The sequence below is a fragment of the Cherax quadricarinatus genome, chromosome 12, assembly GCF_038502225.1.
Source record: "Cherax quadricarinatus isolate ZL_2023a chromosome 12, ASM3850222v1, whole genome shotgun sequence".
In the NCBI taxonomy this organism is placed as follows: Eukaryota; Metazoa; Arthropoda; class Malacostraca; order Decapoda; family Parastacidae; genus Cherax; species Cherax quadricarinatus.
Genome location: NC_091303.1, coordinates 34,205,583 through 34,224,632, shown reverse-complemented (window position 1 = coordinate 34,224,632; position 19,050 = coordinate 34,205,583). Strand labels below are relative to the sequence as shown.

Sequence of the window (19,050 nt, the reverse complement as noted above, 5' to 3'; positions counted from 1 at the left end):
AGTTTCAGAATATCATGGAATTACCCACATAACTGCAATCAAGTCTCTGTTCAAGACTTTTGCTTGGCCGACTTCATGGGACTGAAAAATTACCTTGGTGGGCTAAATTATGATGACCTGAATTTGGGTCAGGTAGCTGGTGTTGGTTAAATAACAAAAAAGGCACAATACCGTGACTGGAACGATACACAAATAACCCGCACATAAAAGAGAGAAGCTTACGACGACGTTTCGGTCCGACTTGGACCATTGACAAAGTCACACTAACAGAGGTAGAGCAGGACGGCTATATATAGGCAGGAAGAGGTGGTGGTAGTAGTAGTAGTAGTAGTAGTAGTAGTAGTAGTAGTAGTAGTACAAGAGTTGTATATAATACCGACAAGATGAAATTAAGACACACGCACAACACCCGAGCATCCCCATCATAGACGTTTCGCCATCCAGCCAGCCACTGGATGGCGAAACGTCCACAACAAAGACAACCAGACGCCGCACATGTGTCTTAATTTCATCAGTAGTTGTAGTAGTAGTAGAAGAAGAAGAGGTAGTAGTAGTGGTAGTGGTAGAAGTGGGAAATGAAAAGGACGAGCCAGTCAAATACAAAGGAAGGGGAGCACTGCAAGAGAGCTAGATGCCCACAGAGGGAGAGCAAGCGCACAGAGGTGCGTGAAAGGGAAGTGGTGAAATAAATGAAGAAGGAACAGAAACACGAGACATGAGAGAGAAAGACAACCCAGAGGAGCAAAGGAAAGAGGAAAGGGGAAGAGGAAGAAGAAGAAACAGAAAAAGAAAAAAGAAAAAATGAGGATTCAGGTTAAGTCACGGGTGTTCTGAAGTTTGGAGCATTTTACAATGTAGTGGGAGAGGAAGGCATCTACAGAGACGAAGCCAGGGCTAAGGTTCATACAAGGAAAGTTGTGTATTAGAGAGGATTCAACTAGACGGCGACTGTTCGAGTTGGAAGTAGGGAAGACAGTTTTAGCAGAACAGTCAATAGGATGGCTATGATCTCTGACGTGACAGAAAAGAGCATTGTTAGTGTCGGCAAGCCTAACACTGTTTTTGTGCTCCCTAAGTCTGTCAGAAAGAGATCGACCAGTTTCTCCGAAGTATTGAAGAGGACAGGAGGAGCAAGAAATAGAGTAGACACCAGGAACATCTGTAGAAGGAGGAGAGGTATGAACGAGATTAGTGCGAAGAGTGTTAGTCTGGCGGAAGGTAAGCTTGATGTCTAAGGGACGGAGAGAATTGTTGAGATTAGAAAGACCGGAAATGTAGGGAAGGCAGAGGATAGAAGAGTTCTCATGAGTAGAGAGTTTGGGAGAGAAGAAATTGCGTTTAGCACGTGAGAGGGCAGAGTCTATGAAATGGGAAGGGTAGCCAAGACGGGAGAACGAATTATGAAGAGTGGAAATTTCTGCTGGAAGGAACTGAGGATCACAGATGCGGAGGGCACGGAGAAAGAGGAAGATAAGAACACTTTTCTTGACAGGGGAAGCATGATAGGAAAAGTAGTGAATGTACATGCCACTGTGCATAGGTTTACGGTAAACGGAAAAGGAAAAACCTGTATCTGAGCGGTGGACATGGACATCAAGGAAAGGAAGCAAGGAATTAGATTCCCATTCAGCTTTAAACTTAATGGAAGGGGCAAGATTATTAAGAGCTTCAAGAAAAGGTTGGAAGAGACTGGAGTCATGAGGCCACAGAGCAAAGATGTCATCTACATAGCGGAGCCAGAGTGAAGGTTGCACATCGAGGGTAGGAAGAAGAACAGTCTCGAAGTATTCCATGTAAAGATTAGCAAGGACAGGAGAGAGAGGAGAGCCCATAGCGACACCGAAGGTTTGAGAATATTTCCCTTGGAAGGAAAAGGAGTTAGAGTCCACACAGAGGCGGATCAGATCAAGAAAGACATCAGTGGGGATAGGGAGATGAAGAAACCCTTCATGGGCCTTCTCTCTAAGGAAATCAAGGACATCATCAAGGGGGACATTGGTGAAGAGGGACTCAACGTCAAGACTAAGCATCTTACAGGTTGGGAGAGAGCGAACCCGTTCAATGAAGTCTTGAGAGTGACGGAGGTGGGCAGGAGAAAAAGTACCAAGAAAGGGAGTGAGGGTTTTGGCCAGCCAAGAAGCAAGAGAATAAGAGACAGAACCTCTAGACTCTAGAGGATATGATAGGACGAAGAGGAATATCAGGTTTATGAGTTTTGGGAAGGCCATAGAAATAGGGAAGAGAGGGACAGATGACACGAAACCGTTGAACAAGGTCAAAGTCAGGAGGACAGAGGTCGGAGAGAGTCCTTAGTTTTTTGTTGAAAGTTCTCTTGATGCGATCAAGAGGGTTGGAAACGAGAGTAGTGTAGGTGCGTGAGTCAGAGAGCAAGACATCAGCTTTACGGAGGTAATCCTCGCAATCAAGGATAACTACCGAATTACCTTTGTCAGAAGATAGTATGACAATGTTAGTGTTGGATTTAAGAGAAGAAAGGGCAAGTTGGTAACGGCGTGGAAGGTGGTGATTCTTAGAAAACAGACTGACAAGAACAGGAAGGAGAGCACCACGAAAAGTGGACAAATCAGGAAGATTACGGAAGCGAGATTGACGAAAGGAATCAAAAGAGCTAATCAGGGAAATACCAGCGCGAGGAGTAGGCGAAGTGGCAAAGGAAAGGCCAAAACCAAGAAGTTCAAGCTCATACTGAGAGAGTGAGACAGAAGACAGATTAATAATACAGTCAGTGAGGGAGAATTTAGACCAAGGGCTAGCTGAGATGAGACGTTGAAGTTTATTTTGTAGTTTGGAAGAATGAATTTGTGCATTCAGGCGAGCAGTATCAAAGGCAATGGTAGAGAGAAGGTTACAGAGATCCTGTGGTAGAGCCGCAAAGAGAGCACGTTGACGTTGACAGAAAGTAAAGAAGGCATCTTCAACCTGTGATTTAGTAGAAAGAATGAGCTGTTGAAGTAGGAGACGGGCATGATCAGGAAAGGGAGTGCTCAGTGGGTTGGTTTTCAGGAAGTGGGAGAAGGAAGGTATTATATACAACTCTTGTACTACTACTACTACTACTACTACTACTACCACCACCTCTTCCTGCCTATATATAGCCGTCCTGCTCTACCTCTGTTAGTGTGACTTTGTCAATGGTCCAAGTCGGACCGAAACGTCGTCGTAAGCTTCTCTCTTTTATGTGCGGGTTATTTGTGTAACTGGTGTTGGTTGCCAATATGATGCTTTTCAGAGCATAGTTATAGCCGCCCAGACAACTTTTGTCCCGAATAGGGAAATTAGATCTAACAAAAATAATCCCAACTGGATGAACAACAGATCAAAACATCTCACTGGTCAAAAGAGAGGCATATATAGGCGTATCAAAAGAGGGGATGGGCAGTTAAGAAATATTCAATTAAAGAGAGAAATAAAAATAAGGAATAAGAAAAGCAAAACGGGATTATGAGACTAAAGTCGCAAGGGATTCGAAGACTAACCTAAAAAGGTTCTTTCAGATATACAGAAGTAAGATTAAGGACAAAATAGGCCCACTTAAGAGTAACTCAGGCCAGATCACTGACAGTGATAAGGAAATGTGTGAATTTTCAACACTTACTTCCTCTCAGTATTTACTCAGGAAGATACTAGCGAAATTTCAGAAATAATGTAGAACAGGATGATAAACTATGCACTATTAGGGTAATTAGTGTCATGGTCCTCACACAAATAGAGAAATTAAAGCCTAACAAATCCCCAGGCCCCGATGAATTATTTGCAAGGGTTTCAAAGGAATGTAAAGAGGAACTTAGCATACCTTTGGCTAATCTTTGCAATATATAACTACAAATTGGTCAACTACTAGACAAGTGGAAAATGGCAAATGTAATACCTATTTACAAGGCAGGTGACAGGTCCTCAGCTTCGAACTATAGACCAATAAGCCTTACCTCCATAGTTGGAAAATTTATGGAATCAATAATTCCCGAGGCAATTCGTAGCCGTCTTGAAAGACTTAAATTGATTAATGAATCTCTGCATGGTTTTACAAAGGGGCGTTCCTGTCTTACGAATTTACTAACTTTTTTCTTCAAGGTGTTTGAGGAGGTAGTTCATGGTATTGAAAATGATACTATCTATATGGACTTCGGTAAGGCTTTCGATATAGTTCCACATCAGAGGCTACAGAGGAAACTTAAGGCACACTGAATATGAGAATTTTTTTCCTGGGTTTAGGCATGGTTGACAAATAGGCAGCAGAGAGTTTGCATAAATGGGGAGAAATCAGAATGGGGGCACGTCACAAGCGGTGTTCCGCAGTGTTGGGCCTGTTGTTGTTCATAATTTACATAAACGACATAGATGAGGGAATAAATAGCGACATAAGCTAATTTGGTGATGACATCAAAACGGGCCGTACAGTTCATTCTATTGCGAACATTAGAGCACTGCAGAATGATTTGAATAGACTGATGCAGTGGTCGGAGAAGTGGCAGATGCAGTTTATTATAGACAAATGCAGAGTTCTAAATGTTGAACAGGAAAATAGCCATGCCACATATGAACTAAATGTAGATCTTAATTTTACTGATTGCAAAAAGGATTTAGGAGTTCTCGTTAGCAGTAATCTGAAACCAATAAGGCTAACAGAATCCTTGGCTTCATATCAAGAAGTGTAAGTAACGGAAATCCTCAGGTTGTTCTTCAAACTCTATGTATCTTTGGTTAGGCCTCATTTAGATTATGCTGCACAGTTATGGTCATCATATTGCAGAGTGGATGTAAATGCACTGGAAAACGTACAAAGGAGGATGACAAAGTTGATCCTGTGTATCAGAAATCTTCCCTATGAGGATAGACTGAGGGCCCTGAATCTGCACTCTCTGGAAAGGCGTAGAATTAGGGGGGATTTGATTGAGGTGTATAAATGGAGAACAGGAATGAATAAAGGGGATGTAAATAGCGTGCTAAAAATTTCTAGCCTAGACAGGACTCGCAGCAATGGCTTTAGGTGGAAAAAAAACAGATTCAGGAAGGATATAGAAAAGCACTGGTTTTGTAATAGAGTTGCGGATGAGTGGAACAATCTCCCGAGTACCGTCATAGAGTTTAAGACCTTGTGTAATTTTAAAAATAAGTTAGATAAGTACATGAATGGGTGTGGGTGGGAGTGAGTTTGACCTGACTAGCTTGTGCTACTAGGTCAGATGCCGTGCTCCTTCCTTAAGTGAACGTGATCTGACCTGACTAAGTAACGGCATTGGCTTAAGCTGGTAGGAGACTGTGAAGGCTTACTCAGCCCTGTAACAACTTCAGACAGTATTAAAAAGGCTGGCTCCTCCTCAGGAAAATTAGTGAATAGAAAAAGAAATAATAACAGACAAACATAAACATATTAGCGTTGAATTCAGTTATCATTTATATTTTTCATTTTTCATTTTCTTTAATGTAGGATTAATATTTCATATTTAAGTGTTTTACATTTTCTATTTTCTATATAATAAAGTGTTTATGTTTGTCTCTTATTATTTCTTTTTCTATTCACTAATTTTCCTGAGGAGGAGCCAGCCTTGGTAATACTGTCTGAAGTTGTTACAGGGCTGAGTAAGCCTTCACAGGTGGCGACCTTGCCAGGATCAACTCTACTGAATCAAGATTCAACTCCATCTCGAATCTACCATTGGAACTTCAACGCTGCATACCGCAGACGGTTACCACCAGCCATGAGTAATCATTCTCTATGGTAGGACTACAGTACAGGTATTTAAAAGATTTGGTGATTGTTATAGTCTCAATTTATTGTAAGTCAAGTCAGGCAGGATATAATAGTTAATTCTGCCACTTTTTCATGTGAGCTTGAAACACTTTGGAGGATTAGACTCTAGGGACCCGAGATTTTCCAGTGACAACTTGTTTCATTGAGCTCTTTATTATATCAAGGGAACTGTCATAGGACACTCTTGATTTGTTGGTGAGAAGATTGGATGGTCAAGGGACCCCATTCTACTTACTGTTTGCTCGGAGCCGGTATAGAACCCTTCGTTTTCGTTAATACATATTGTTTAATTGAAGCAGGGATCGAGCCCTCTGGTTTATTTACAGTTTGAGCGGAGCAGGAATTGAACCCTCCATTTTCTTTAATACCCGTTTCATTTCCCCTGATAGTTTAAGTTATTCTTGCAAGTATGGATGAATACCAATTTTGGATGAACGCTGGAAGTAAGTTAGGAATAACAGGGAAAAATTTGGAATCTTTCATTAGTGCTAAGATCCAGGAAAGACTTGAAAGTGAGAATTGAGAGAGAAGAAAGACAGCTAGAAAGGGAAAGAGAAGAGAATAAGGAGAGAGAGAGAATCGAAAGAGAAGAGAAAAAGGAGAAAGAGAACCTTGAAAGACAGGAGAAAAAGGAGAGAGAGAGAATTGAGAGAGAAATCCGAGAAAGACAGTTAGAAAGAGAGCGAGAAGACCAAAAAGAGCGTGATAGACTTGATCGTGAGGAAAGAGCTAGGGAACGTGAGGAACAAGCTAAGATACGTGAGGAACAGGTTAAATTAAGAGAACTTGAGGAAAGAGCAAAGGATAGAGAAGTTGAGGAAAGAGCAAAGGATAGAGAAGTTGAGGAAAAAGCTAGAGAACATGAGTTAATAGAGAGAGAAAAGGATCGTGAGCTCGAAAAATCTCGCCTTGAATTGGAGAATAAAAAGTTAACTCTTACACAACAACAATTAGAGGAAGGAGTAATGGAACAACGTGCAGTCAGTGCACATATTCCAACACCTAATTTACCTCCCTTCACAGAGGGGGAAGACATAACTTCATACATTATCAGGTTTGAAAATACTGCTACCCTCTGTGAATGGCCTGCTGACACCTGGGCTACCAGGTTAGGAATGTTATTTTCTGATACAGCCTTAAATATCTATGCAACTTTGTCACAGGATATATGTAATTATAACCTACTGAAGAAGGCAATCCTTAAAGCATATCAAAAAACCACTAATTCTTACAGGAAAGATTTCAGGTATGCCACCTTACAGCCTGGCCAGAACTTTCAACAGTTACAGGTAACACTCTTTCGTTTGTTCGACTTTTGGATAGAGAGTTCAGGAATTGATCACGGTTATGAATCTCTTAGAGACTTCATGGTTGCTGACCAGTTCCTGACAGCTCTTCCCCATCAGATACGAACATTCATCAGAGAACGTAACCTGATTAAAGCTGAGGAAGTTGCTGAGGCTGCTGACCTGTATGCTGAGGCTCACAATTCCTATAAAGACCTAAAGAGATCGAACCCTAAGGGCAAGGGTTTATCAGACCTTAAGAAATCAAAGCCTCTAGTGGAAAGTAAAACGACTTCTTTTATTCCTGTTTGCCATTTGTGTGGTGTTAAGGGACATAAACATCCAGATTGTCCTTCTAAGAAGGTCCAAAAAGTTGGAAGATGTTTTAAAGACTGTAATGACCAAGCACCCTTCTGCTCAGGAACAGTTAATGGACATAATGTATCTACCACTTTACGAGACACTGGAAGCACATGTATAGTCATTTCTGATAAGCTGTTCCCTAACCTTAAAGAAACTCAGTCCTCTGCTATACTTTCAGACTACTTGGGCCGTACGGACACTTTTCCTACCATCCGTTGTTACATTAGGTCTAAATGGTTCACAGTTTGGTCTGAAGCCGTACTAGCTCCCATCACTTCTTGCTCCGTACTAATAGGTAATGTAAAACGTGCCATTCTTCCTTCTAAGGTTGACCTTTCATCACCAAAGATGGATATAGGTGTTTCAGATCCTCTTCCTGTGGAGTCAGAGAAGCCCCTCGAAAGTTCAGATGAGACAATGTCTCGCGATATTCATGTGGGATTAAAAACCAGTGATGCTACTCTCGAAAGCGAGGTAGTAGGATCACCGGTTCACTTGTTAGATGAAAGTGAAGATATCACCTCCGATACCATAAATGTCTTGACTAGGGCTCAGACCAAAGCCCAGGTTTCTCCTACTGTCCATCCTTTGATTTTTCCTGACTTTAAGCCTTTAGACATATCGAAGGACTCCTTTGTCAAGTTACAACGTAATTGCCCTTCTCTTCAAAATTGCCATAATGCCGCTAAACAAAATTAAATTATCCAAAGGAAAAACTTTTCATATAAATTTGAATATATAAAAGGTATCTTGTACAAGTCAGAATTCAAATTAAATTCAGATGAGATTGACTATTCCATCTTAGTTGTTCCAAGTCAATGCAGAGAGACTGTTCTTAAAATGGCTCATGACCTGCCAGTGGCCGGACATTTCTCGCATCGTAAAACCTTAAAAAAATTAGGGAAACCTATTTTTGGCCAAAAATGTCCTCAGATATCACTACCTATTGTAGATCGTGTAAAGTTTGCCAACTGTCATCCTCCCGAGGTACCAGGCGAGAACCTATGGTCAAAATGCCTATCTTTAAGGTACCGTTTGAAAGAGTAGCTATTGACATCGTTGGTGCTTTTTCTCCACTTTCATCTGGGGGACATAGATATATATTAACATTAGTTGATTATGCTTCGAGTTTCCCTGAAGCCATACCCTTAAAGACCATAACTACTACAGAGGTGGCTGAAGCCCCTTTTGACTTGGGACAACTAAGATGGAATAGTCTATCTCATCTGAATTTAATTTGAATACTGACTTGTACAAGATACCTTTTATATATTCAAATTTATATGAAAAGTTTTTCCTTTGGATAACTTTATTTTGTTTAGCGGCATTATGGCAATTCTGAAGAGAAGGGCAATTACGTTGTAAATTGACAAAGGAGTCCTTCGATATGTCTAAAGGCTTAAAGTCAGAGAAAATCAAAGGATGGACAGTAGGGGAAGCATGGGCTTTGGTCCGAGCCCTAGTCAAGACATTTATGGTATCGGAGGTGATATCTTCACTTTCATCTAACAAGTGAACCGGTGATCCTACTACCTCGCTTTCGAGAGTAGCATCACTGGTTTTTAATCCCACATGAATCTCACGAGACATTGTCTCATCTGAACTTTCGAGGGGCTTCTCCGACTCTACAGGAAGAGGATCTGAAACACCTATATCCATCTTTGGTGATGAAAGGTCAACCTTAGAAGGAAGAATGGCACGTTTTACATTACCTATTAGTACGGAGCAAGAAGTGATGGGAGCTAGTACGGCTTCAGACCAACCTGTGAACCATTTAGACCTAATGTAACAACGGATGGTAGGAAAAGTGTCCGTACGGCCCAAGTAGTCTGAAAGTATAGCAGAGGAATGAGTTTCTATAAGGTTAGGGAACAGCTTATCAGAAATGACTATACATGTGCATCCAGTGTCTCGTAAAATGGTAGATACATTAAGTCCATTAACTGTTCCTGAACAGAAGGGTGCTTGGTCATTACAGTCTTTAAAACTTCTTCCAACTTTTTGGGCCTTCTTAGGACAATCTGGACGTTTATGTCCCTTAACACCACACAAATGACAAACAGGAATAAAAGAAGTTATTTTACTTTCCACTAGAGGCTTTGATTTCTTCAGGTCTGATGAACCCTTGCCCTTAGGGTTCGATCTCTTTAGGTCTTTATAGGAATTGTGAGCCTCAGCATACAGGTCAGCAGCCTCAGCAACTTCCTCAGCTTTAATCAGGTTACGTTCTCTAATGAATGTTCGTATCTGGTGAGGAAGAGCTGTCAGGAACTGGTCAGCAACCATGAAGTCTCTAAGAGATTCATAACCGTGATCAATTCCTGAACTCTCTATCCAAAAGTCGAACAAACGAAAGAGTGTTACCTGTAACTGTTGAAAGTTCTGGCCAGGCTGTAAGGTGGCATACCTGAAATCTTTCCTGTAAGAATTAGTGGTTTTTTGATATGCTTTAAGGATTGCCTTCTTTAGTAGGTTATAATTACATATGATATCCTGTGACAAAGTTGCATAGATATTCAAGGCTGTACCAGAAAATAACATTCCTAACCTGGTAGCCCAGCTGTCAGCAGGCCATTCACAGAGGGTAGCGGTATTTTCAAACCTGATAATGTAAGAAGTTATGTCTCTTCCCCCTCTGTGAAGGGAGGTAAATTAGGTGTTGGAATATGTGCACTGACTGCACGTTTTTCCATTACTCCTTCCTCTAATTGTTGTTGTGTAAGAGTTAACTTTTTATTCTCCAATTCAAGGCGAGATTTTTCGAGCTCGCGATCCTTTTCTCTCTCTATTAACTCATGCTTTCTAGCTCTTTCCTCACGTTCTCTAGCTTTTTCCTCAACTTCTCTATCCTTTGCTCTTTCCTCAAGTTCTCTTAATTTAACCTGTTCTTCACGTATCTTAGCCTGTTCCTCACGTATCTTAGCTTGTTCCTCACGTTCCCTAGCTCTTTCCTCACGATCAAGTCTATCATGCTCTTTTTGGTCCTCTTGCTCTCTTTCTAACTGTCTTTCTTGGATTTCTCTCTCAATTCTCTCTCTCCTTTTTCTCCTGTTTTTCAAGGTTCTCTTTCTCCTTTTTCTCTTCTCTTTCGATTCTTTCTCTCTCCTGTTCTTCTTCTCTTTCCCTTTCTAACTGTCTCTCTTCTCTCTCAATTCTCTCTCTTTCAAGTCTTTCCTAGATCTTAGCACTAATGAAAGATTCTAAATTTTTCCCTGTTATTCCTAACTTACTTCCAGCGTTTATCCAAAACTGGTATTCCTCCATGCTTGCAAGAATAACTTAAACTATCAGGGGAAATGAAACGGGTATTAAAGAAAACGGAGGGTTCAATTCCTGCTCCGTTCAAACTGTAAATAAACCAGAGGGCTCGATCCCTGCTTCAATTAAACAATATGTATTAACGAAAACGAAGTTCTATGCCGGCTGGAAAATCTCCGGTCCCTAGAGTCTAATCCTCCAAAGTGTTTCAAGCTTACATGAAATTAGGTGGCAGAATTAAATATTTTATCCTGTCTGACTTGACTTACAATAAATTGAGACTATAACAATCACCAAATCTTTTAAATACCTGTACCGTAGTCCTACCATAGAGAATGATTACTCATGGCTGGTGGTAACAGTCTGTGGTATGCGGCGTTGAAGTTCCAATGGTAGATTCGAGATGGAGTTGAATCTTGATTCAGTAGAGTTGTATCCTGGCAAGGTCGCCACTTGTGAAGGCTTACTGAGCCCTGTAACAACTTCAGACAGTATTTCCCAGGCTGGCTCCTCCTCAGGAAAATTAGTGAATAGAAAAAGAAATAATAACAGACAAACATAAACACTTTATTATATAGAAAATATAAAATATAAAACACTTAAATATGAAATATTAATCCTACATTAAAGAAAATGAAAAATATAAATAACTGAATTCAACGCTAATGTAGATAGGGGTGTCTGGTGTTGGTGACACTGTTGAAATCGTAGCCGTTGCTGATGATGGGGGGAGGGTTCGCAGGTGTTGGTTACGACCCACTGGCTAGTTCTTCACAGTAGATAGAGCCTCGAGTAGTATCCCGATGACAGGAAAGCAGGTTCTTTACCGCTGCAATGATATGGGGTTACGTCCTGCAATTTCATACAGGTGCACAGGTAGTTCAATACAAAATGGGTCGTCTCCAGGACGTTAGTCCGTCTCCTGTTCTGCTCGTTGATTGACAGGTGACCCTCACTGTCATCCAAGCTGAAAAGATAGGTTACCCACTGCTTAAATAAACACTTTCCATGGCAGTGTACATTACTCAAAAGACGTGGTGATTATTACAACAGTCAACATAGAGCAAGGCTGAAAGGACTAAGTTTATTATTGGTCAAAAGTGAAGTTTTTAACCAATAAATCCACTAGAATACAAGGCAGGCATGTACATACAGTAGTGTTGGGAGCTGTGAGTCGAGTGATTTACTGTTTGACCAGAGCCCCACACGTCACCTTTCGACCTGCCTTGCATGGGCCAGTAGGCCTGCTGCAGTGTTCTCTCTTTATGTTCTTATATGTTTTTTAATATAATGCTGATAAAAATTAAATATATGCAAGACATAAATCCCAAGCGTAAATAATCTAAATTTTAGCGATATAAATTCAAAACGGAAATGAGAAATATACAATTGCAGACGCATATATCTTACTATTTATTAATATGTGGAATATAATGAATTTGATTAGAGAGACGAAGGCATGGTTCTCATGGCCCGTTATCTACATTACTTGAGGTAGATTTAAACAAAGAAATTTCAAAATTTAATGCTAATTGAATTCATACATTATCATAATATTAACCTATGGCTGACAAAAATTCAGTAACACTGTTGAAGACTCTTATGAGTATAACTATGGGCCAGGTAGGTGATCTTGGTTGCCAATATGGCTTTTTTCAGAGCATAGTTCTAGCTGTCCAGACAACTTTTGTTCCGAGTAGGGAAATTAGATCTAACAAAAATGATCCCAAATGGATGAACAATAGATTAAAACATCTCAATGGTCAAAAGAGAGGCATATATAGGCGTATCAAAACAGGGCATGGGCAGTTAAGAAAAGCAAAAAGGGATTATGAGGCTAAGGTCGCAAGGGATTCAAAGACTAACCCAAAAGGCTTCTTTCAGGTATACAGAAGTAAGATTAGGGACAAGATTGACCCACTTAAGAGTAACTCTGGTCAGATCACTGACAGTGATAAGGATATGTGTGAAATTCTCAATACCTACTTCCTCTCAGTTTTCACCCAGGAAAATACTAGCGATATTCCAGAAATAATAGATTATGTAGAACAGGATAATAAACTATGTACGATTGCGGTAACTAGTGACATGGTCTTGTAGATGAATGGTTCAGAGAACCGACATGTTGATAAATTAGACACATGTGCAACTCTTGGGTATCTTTATTGAGGAAACGTTTCGCCACACAGTGGCTTCATCAGTCCATACGTAGGAGAAACTTGAAGAACAGGAGGAGAATGAGGTAATCAGTCCCTCAACCTTGAGTCGATGTGATCAGTCCATCAATCTTGAATAGAATACGACATATGAGTGGAGAAGCAGCTTATAAACTGTATGGCAGGAGAGGTGCAGCAGTCATAGGTTGTGTCACATTTGTTCAGTGTGGAAGTAGGTCGTGCCCAAGAATTAGGCAAGCGAAGAATTCCTAAGTATTAAGATCCCAAGAAGTTGCAGTGTCTGACAGGCTTCATATCTGGAAGTAGGTCGTGCCCAAGAATTAGGCAAGCGAAGAATTCCTAAGTATTAAGATCCCAAGAAGTTGCAGTGTCTGACAGGCTTCATATCTGGAAGTAGGTCGTGCCCAAGAATTAGGCAAGCGAAGAATTCCTAAGTATTAAGATCCCAAGAAGTTGCAGTGTCTGACAGGCTTCATATCTAGAAGTATAAATAATAGAAGCGATCAGGTTGTTCTTCATCTCTATATATCCTTGGTTAGGCCTCATTTAGACTATGCTGCTCAGTTCTGGTCACCGTATTACAGAATGGATATAAATACTCTGGAAAACGCACAGAAGAGGATGACAAAGATGATCCCATGTATCAGAAATCTTCCATATGAGGATAGACTGAGGGCCCTGAATCTGCACTCTCTCGAAAGGCGTAGAATTAGGGGGCATGTGATCGAGGTGTATAAATGGAAAACAGGAATAAATAAAGGGGATGTAAATAGCGTGCTGAAAATTTCCAGCCGAGACAGGACTCGCAGCAATGGTTTCAAGCTGGAAAAAGTCAGATTCAGGAAGGATATGGGAAAGCACTGGTTTGGTAATAGAGTTGTGGATGAGTGGAACAAATTCCCGAGTATAGTTATTGAGGCTAAAACGTTGTGTAGTTTTAAAAATAGGTTAGATAAATACATGAGTGGGTGTGGGTGGGTGTGAGTTGGACCTGAATAGCTTGTGCTGCTGGGTCTGGTGCCATGCTCCATCCTTGAGTGGAGGTGACCTGACTGGGTGGGTCATTGGGCTGATACAAAGGGGATGTCATTGGGCTAATCGGAGGGGGGAGGACATGGACCTGCTCCGCATAGGTCAGTAGGCCTGCTGCAGTGTTCTTTCTTTCTTATGTTCTTATGATTTTCTTGTGGTATGGCGAGCCAGACACAATGAGCTCAGAACACTACTGGTCGAAGCCAGCGCAGACACAGTGAAATCATCACTACTGGTCGAAGCCAGCGCAGACACAGTGAAATCATCACTACTGGTCGAAGCCAGCGCAGATACAGTGGTATACAATCGTTTACTGCAGACATTCATAATTTTAATATTTTCTCTACAACTCATACACGTACCCATATAGCAATTTATATTAAGCAGACATACGCATATAGTTTTTTGTGTTGAATACATGTGTGAGGAAAAATTATTTTTACATGGCACATTGTGTGAACTTGTAATCAACACTGTCCGCTTCTGCCTTGCCTCAAAGAATTTTTCTTCCTATCTGTTGTTAGCCTTGCAACGTTACATAGCTCCCGACGACTCAAAGAGAGTGCGAAAGATCTTGACCTAAAGATATCCATTGCCATGTGGCTTGTTCTGCACACCAATTAAGTCATTCTTTCAATGGGCGTGTTCCTGAAATACGGTACTGCAATACTTTTAGTGCATTATGCTTGTATGTAGTAACAGAGCAATGAAGGTTACATACTTGTCGCGTACACTTGTCATACTTTAGAATGGTTGGGAGTATGTTGACATACACTACCTTCCCAGTCCCGAAACTCAGAAATAGTATTGGACCCTCAGGGTCCCTTACTGCCCTCTAGCTATATAGCTCTCGGCAATATGTGAGCACTTATCCTTTTTGTTGTTTCTCTCTCTCTCTCTCTCTCTCTCTCTCTCTCTCTCTCTCTCTCTCTCTGACAGACCTGTCAAGAGCGAGTGGGGAAAGTAGAATTTGTGTTGTCTTGATGGTGGTAGGGCGAGTACCGTGTACAGAATGAAAAAATGCAAAGGTCTTGTTAAGAGAATATAGATGGGAATCTGTAAACATTGATTCAGGATGGAACTCGAGACAATGGATGCTGACTGAAAGAGCTGTGCGTGGAAAATGTATATTAACTATGTAGGGCTGTAGGCTTGTAGAATAAGTGTGATACGAGTTAAGGTGGTGGTGGAACAGGTGAGTGCGTCCTACCACTCATGGTGGCTGCGGGAACAGGTGAGTGCATCCTACCATGATTGGTGGTTGTGGGAACAGGTGGGTGCATCCTACCACTCATGGTGGCTGTGGGAACAGGTGAGTGCATCCTACCATGAGTGGTGGTGGTGGGAACAGGTGAGTGCATGCTACCATGAGTGGTGGTTGTGGGAACAGGTAGGTGCATCCTACCATGAGTGGTGGTGGTGGTGGTGGTGGTAAGAGGTGGTAACCTCCTACCGTGACTGGTGGTGGTAGTGGGAGCAGGTGGGAGCGTCCTACCATGAGTCATCATGGTAGTGAGATGGTCGGTATAACTAAGAGGTTTGTAAAATAAGTAGTGATAGGCACTGATAGGAACGACATATATTGCGATGGTAGGTTAATCCACTGAATCGTGATGGAGGGCATGCATGGAGGGTTTCCTTCCACGAGCGGTGCTTTTTGGAATATGTGGGAGGTTCCTACTATGAGTGGTGTTAGCTGGTATAGGTAAGGTGTTCCTCCAGTCAGTGGTGATTGGGAAATTCCTACCCTGAGTAGTGGTTGGGTTTAGGTGGGAAGTGGTTATGGGTGGTGATACAGCAGGTTCATACCATCAGTTAAGGTGTTTGTGTATATGTGGGAGATTCTTGCCAGTGGCGTTCGAGAATTGTAAGATTCCCGCAAGCCGCTCCGTCTCTCGAGTGATAATTGGCAACTGCAGGTCACTTGAAACCTGAATTACTTCTTAACCTCGGAAATAAATATATAAACCTTGATGTTGATTCATGTCTGAAAGTTAGAAGGAACATGATATCAAGACCACAACGACTGAAAATAGGAAACAAAGAAACTTACATATAATAATTATTGACGTCAATACACATGATTTTTTATAGTGTAAATCTGACAAGTACATTATTTTGCTATACAAGTCGCAAATTATCCTGTCACAAGTACATAACAGGTTCTGTACGGACTGAATTGCCTGCCTCTCTCTTCACATTTTCCCTCCCTCCCTCCTCCTCTCCCTCCCCCCCCTCTCCTCTCTACCTCTCTCTCTCCCACTCTCCTCTTTCCCTCTATCTCTTTCTTCTTCCTTCTCTACCTCTCTCTTCCTTTTATATGTGTTCTCTTATTTTCTTTATTAATAATCTTTACTCTTTCCTTTTGATATTTCTTTTTATCGTTGTTTCTCCACTTAGTCTCATATCTTCCTTTTATCAGTTCTCCGGCATTACAACACCTAGGTAACACTATCATGAATACAATTACTCTCCAACGACTGTTGTACCTGGTCTTGTAAGATACCTGGGAGTGATTATGTCGGAGGATCTCACCTTCAAGGACCATAACATTGTATCAATCGCATCTGCTAGAAAAATGACAGGATGGATAATGAGAACCTTCAAAACTAGGGAGGCCAAGCCCATGATGACACTCTTCAGGTCACTTGTTCTATCTAGGCTGGAATATTGCTGCACTCTAACAGCACCTTTCAAGGCAGGTGAAATTGCCGACCTAGAAAATGTACAGAGAACTTTCACGGCGCGCATAACGGAGATAAAACACCTCAATTACTGGGAGCGCTTGAGGTTTCTAAACCTGTATTCCCTGGAACGCAGGAGGGAGAGATACATGATTATATACACCTGGAAAATCCTAGAGGGACTAGTACCGAACTTGCACACGAAAATCACTCACTACGAAAGCAAAAGACTTGGCAGACGATGCACCATCCCCCCAATGAAAAGCAGGGGTGTCACTAGCACGTTAAGAGACCATACAATAAGTGTCAGGGGCCCGAGACTGTTCAACTGCCTCCCAGCACACATAAGGGGGATTACCAACAGACCCCTGGCAGTCTTCAAGCTGGCACTGGACAAGCACCTAAAGTCAGTTCCTGATCAGCCGGGCTGTGGCTCGTACGTTGGTTTGCGTGCAGCCAGCAGCAACAGCCTGGTTGATCAGGCGCTGATCCACCAGGAGGCCTGGTCACAGACCGGGCCGCGGGGGCGTTGACCCCCGAAACTCTCTCCAGGTAAACTCCAGGTAATACCAGTGTCAGCACAGTCAGAAAAGTAATAAAAAGAATGAGGAACAAAGTATACGGCAGATTTTATGTTTTTGATTTACTATAATGTATATTCTCACTACCAAACTTATGTGCAATTATTTTTCACTATATACAGTAATTTTACCACATACCATGATGTGAGTGGGTTGAAAGAGCTTAAGCATGAGAACAGGCCAGATAGATAATAGCAGATCTTTTATCCATCATAATGAAATGTGTCAAGTTAAACGTATCGAGAAAGTAACAAGGTCAGTAGATTGCAAGATGTTACTACCAGATTAGTGCTAGGCTATAAATATCTGGAAGTACGGTGTCTTTGATATACCTTTGATAAGTTCCGAATTGTTTTCTACTCCCAGGGTCAGACCTAAGGTCAGGCTCGTCTGGTGCTTGGCTGGGGCCACACACTAAATAATTTTTCTTAGTGTCCAAACATCCAACCTTTCAGAAACACCTCTATGCAAACTTTACAGGATATGGCAAAACATCTCGCTGTAATGATAAGATATTTGAATTCTTGAGGGTGTATCAGATTTTGCGTCAACTAGACGACTGTAATATTTTTATAGAGATTGCAACCCAGTTATGACCATTCTTTTATTGGCAATAAGATTTTTTTTTTTTTTGAGATTGTATTCCTTACTGTACTATGAACAACAACTATGTAAAACAATTATAAAACATGAAATGGTTAACATTTGTTTCTAGTGATGTAACAATACTGAGTGAAGTCTGACAAAGACATATTGTGACCTCTGTAATCCTGTTTTCATTTTTTTGCGCTATCGCTCACAGAATGAGTTGTGGGTGCATCCGCCACTCTGGCGGATGCACAATAAACTAGCCTAACTGCTACGGCTTTGAACACCAACAAAGAGGCGTCTCCAGTATGGTGTCAATCAGCTTGAGGTTTTGAGGATCAGAAGCTCCAGGATGTCCCATAAATGCAGGATAGCTTACCCTCGGGCTCCTTCCCTCACCCTGACTAGCAGCTCTCCAGCACAAACTAGCAGTCACCCCTTATTCGAATTCTGTGCTCGATCAACAGGCCAATGAACCTCCATGCTTTAAAGTTGGTTACTGATGTTATACTGGAATGAGTGAATCATGTTTAATGTATTTCACAAACACCTGATAAATTCTCGTCCTCCCTTCTGGTCACCCTTGTTATTTTTTTCTTATTCTCTTTTGTCATTTATTTGTCCTTTTCCATCCTTGTTCTTATTCCTTTCTGTCCTTCCCTTCCCCCTCTCTTTTGCTTGTTTCTTTCCTACTTCTATAGTTCTCATTTATCTCTAACCCTTCCTCTCCCTTTAATTCTTTTCCGCTCTTTCGTCCATCTTCCCACAACTTTCCCCCTTCCCCTCCTTTCCATTCCCTATCTCCAGCCTTCTCCTCTGTCTTCCCAACATTTTTCCCTCTTTTTCTCACTCTCTTCCACTTCCATTCTCCTCTACTATCACTTTCCCATCTCAATGCCCCTTCTCGCATTACTTTCTCTCTTCCTCCTTCCTTTCCCTTTCTGCTCTACCTTTGTTGAGAAATGGTTTACCAGCTAAGGTTAAAGATTAAATATAGGGGGAACTTAGCTTGGTAAGACAGCTCATCGCTTGCACAGCCGCCCCTGCAGGCGAGGTCTTGGGAAGTCATAACCACTTCGCAATGGGCTGAAATAGAGTATATTATGTATGATTATAAATTACCCCTAGGGGGTGTTATGTCAGCATATATCAGACACTGATTGCTGATAACACTTACTTGTGTGGACTCAAAGGTCCACTTATCACTGGGGTTTATGATAAGTGACTAACTCACAACTTTACACTCAACTGCGCAGTCAATAGTAGTACATCGCGAGTTAGTACACTTACCTGGGTATATGTATCTAA

The 19,050-nt window shown here is 41.5% G+C and overlaps 1 protein-coding gene across 1 annotated transcript; it reads right to left on the bottom strand.

The window, feature by feature from the left end:
• Positions 1–471: 471 nt before the first annotated feature.
• LOC138852618 (uncharacterized) lies at positions 472–2,880 on the bottom strand (the record flags this gene model as incomplete). Its single annotated transcript, XM_070084380.1, is given in 2 exon segments — positions 472–2,174; positions 2,176–2,880. Coding segments are annotated over 2 exon segments (2,070 nt in total), but the record flags the coding sequence as incomplete, so codon positions are not given.
• Between the last annotated feature and the right edge of the window lie 16,170 nt (positions 2,881–19,050).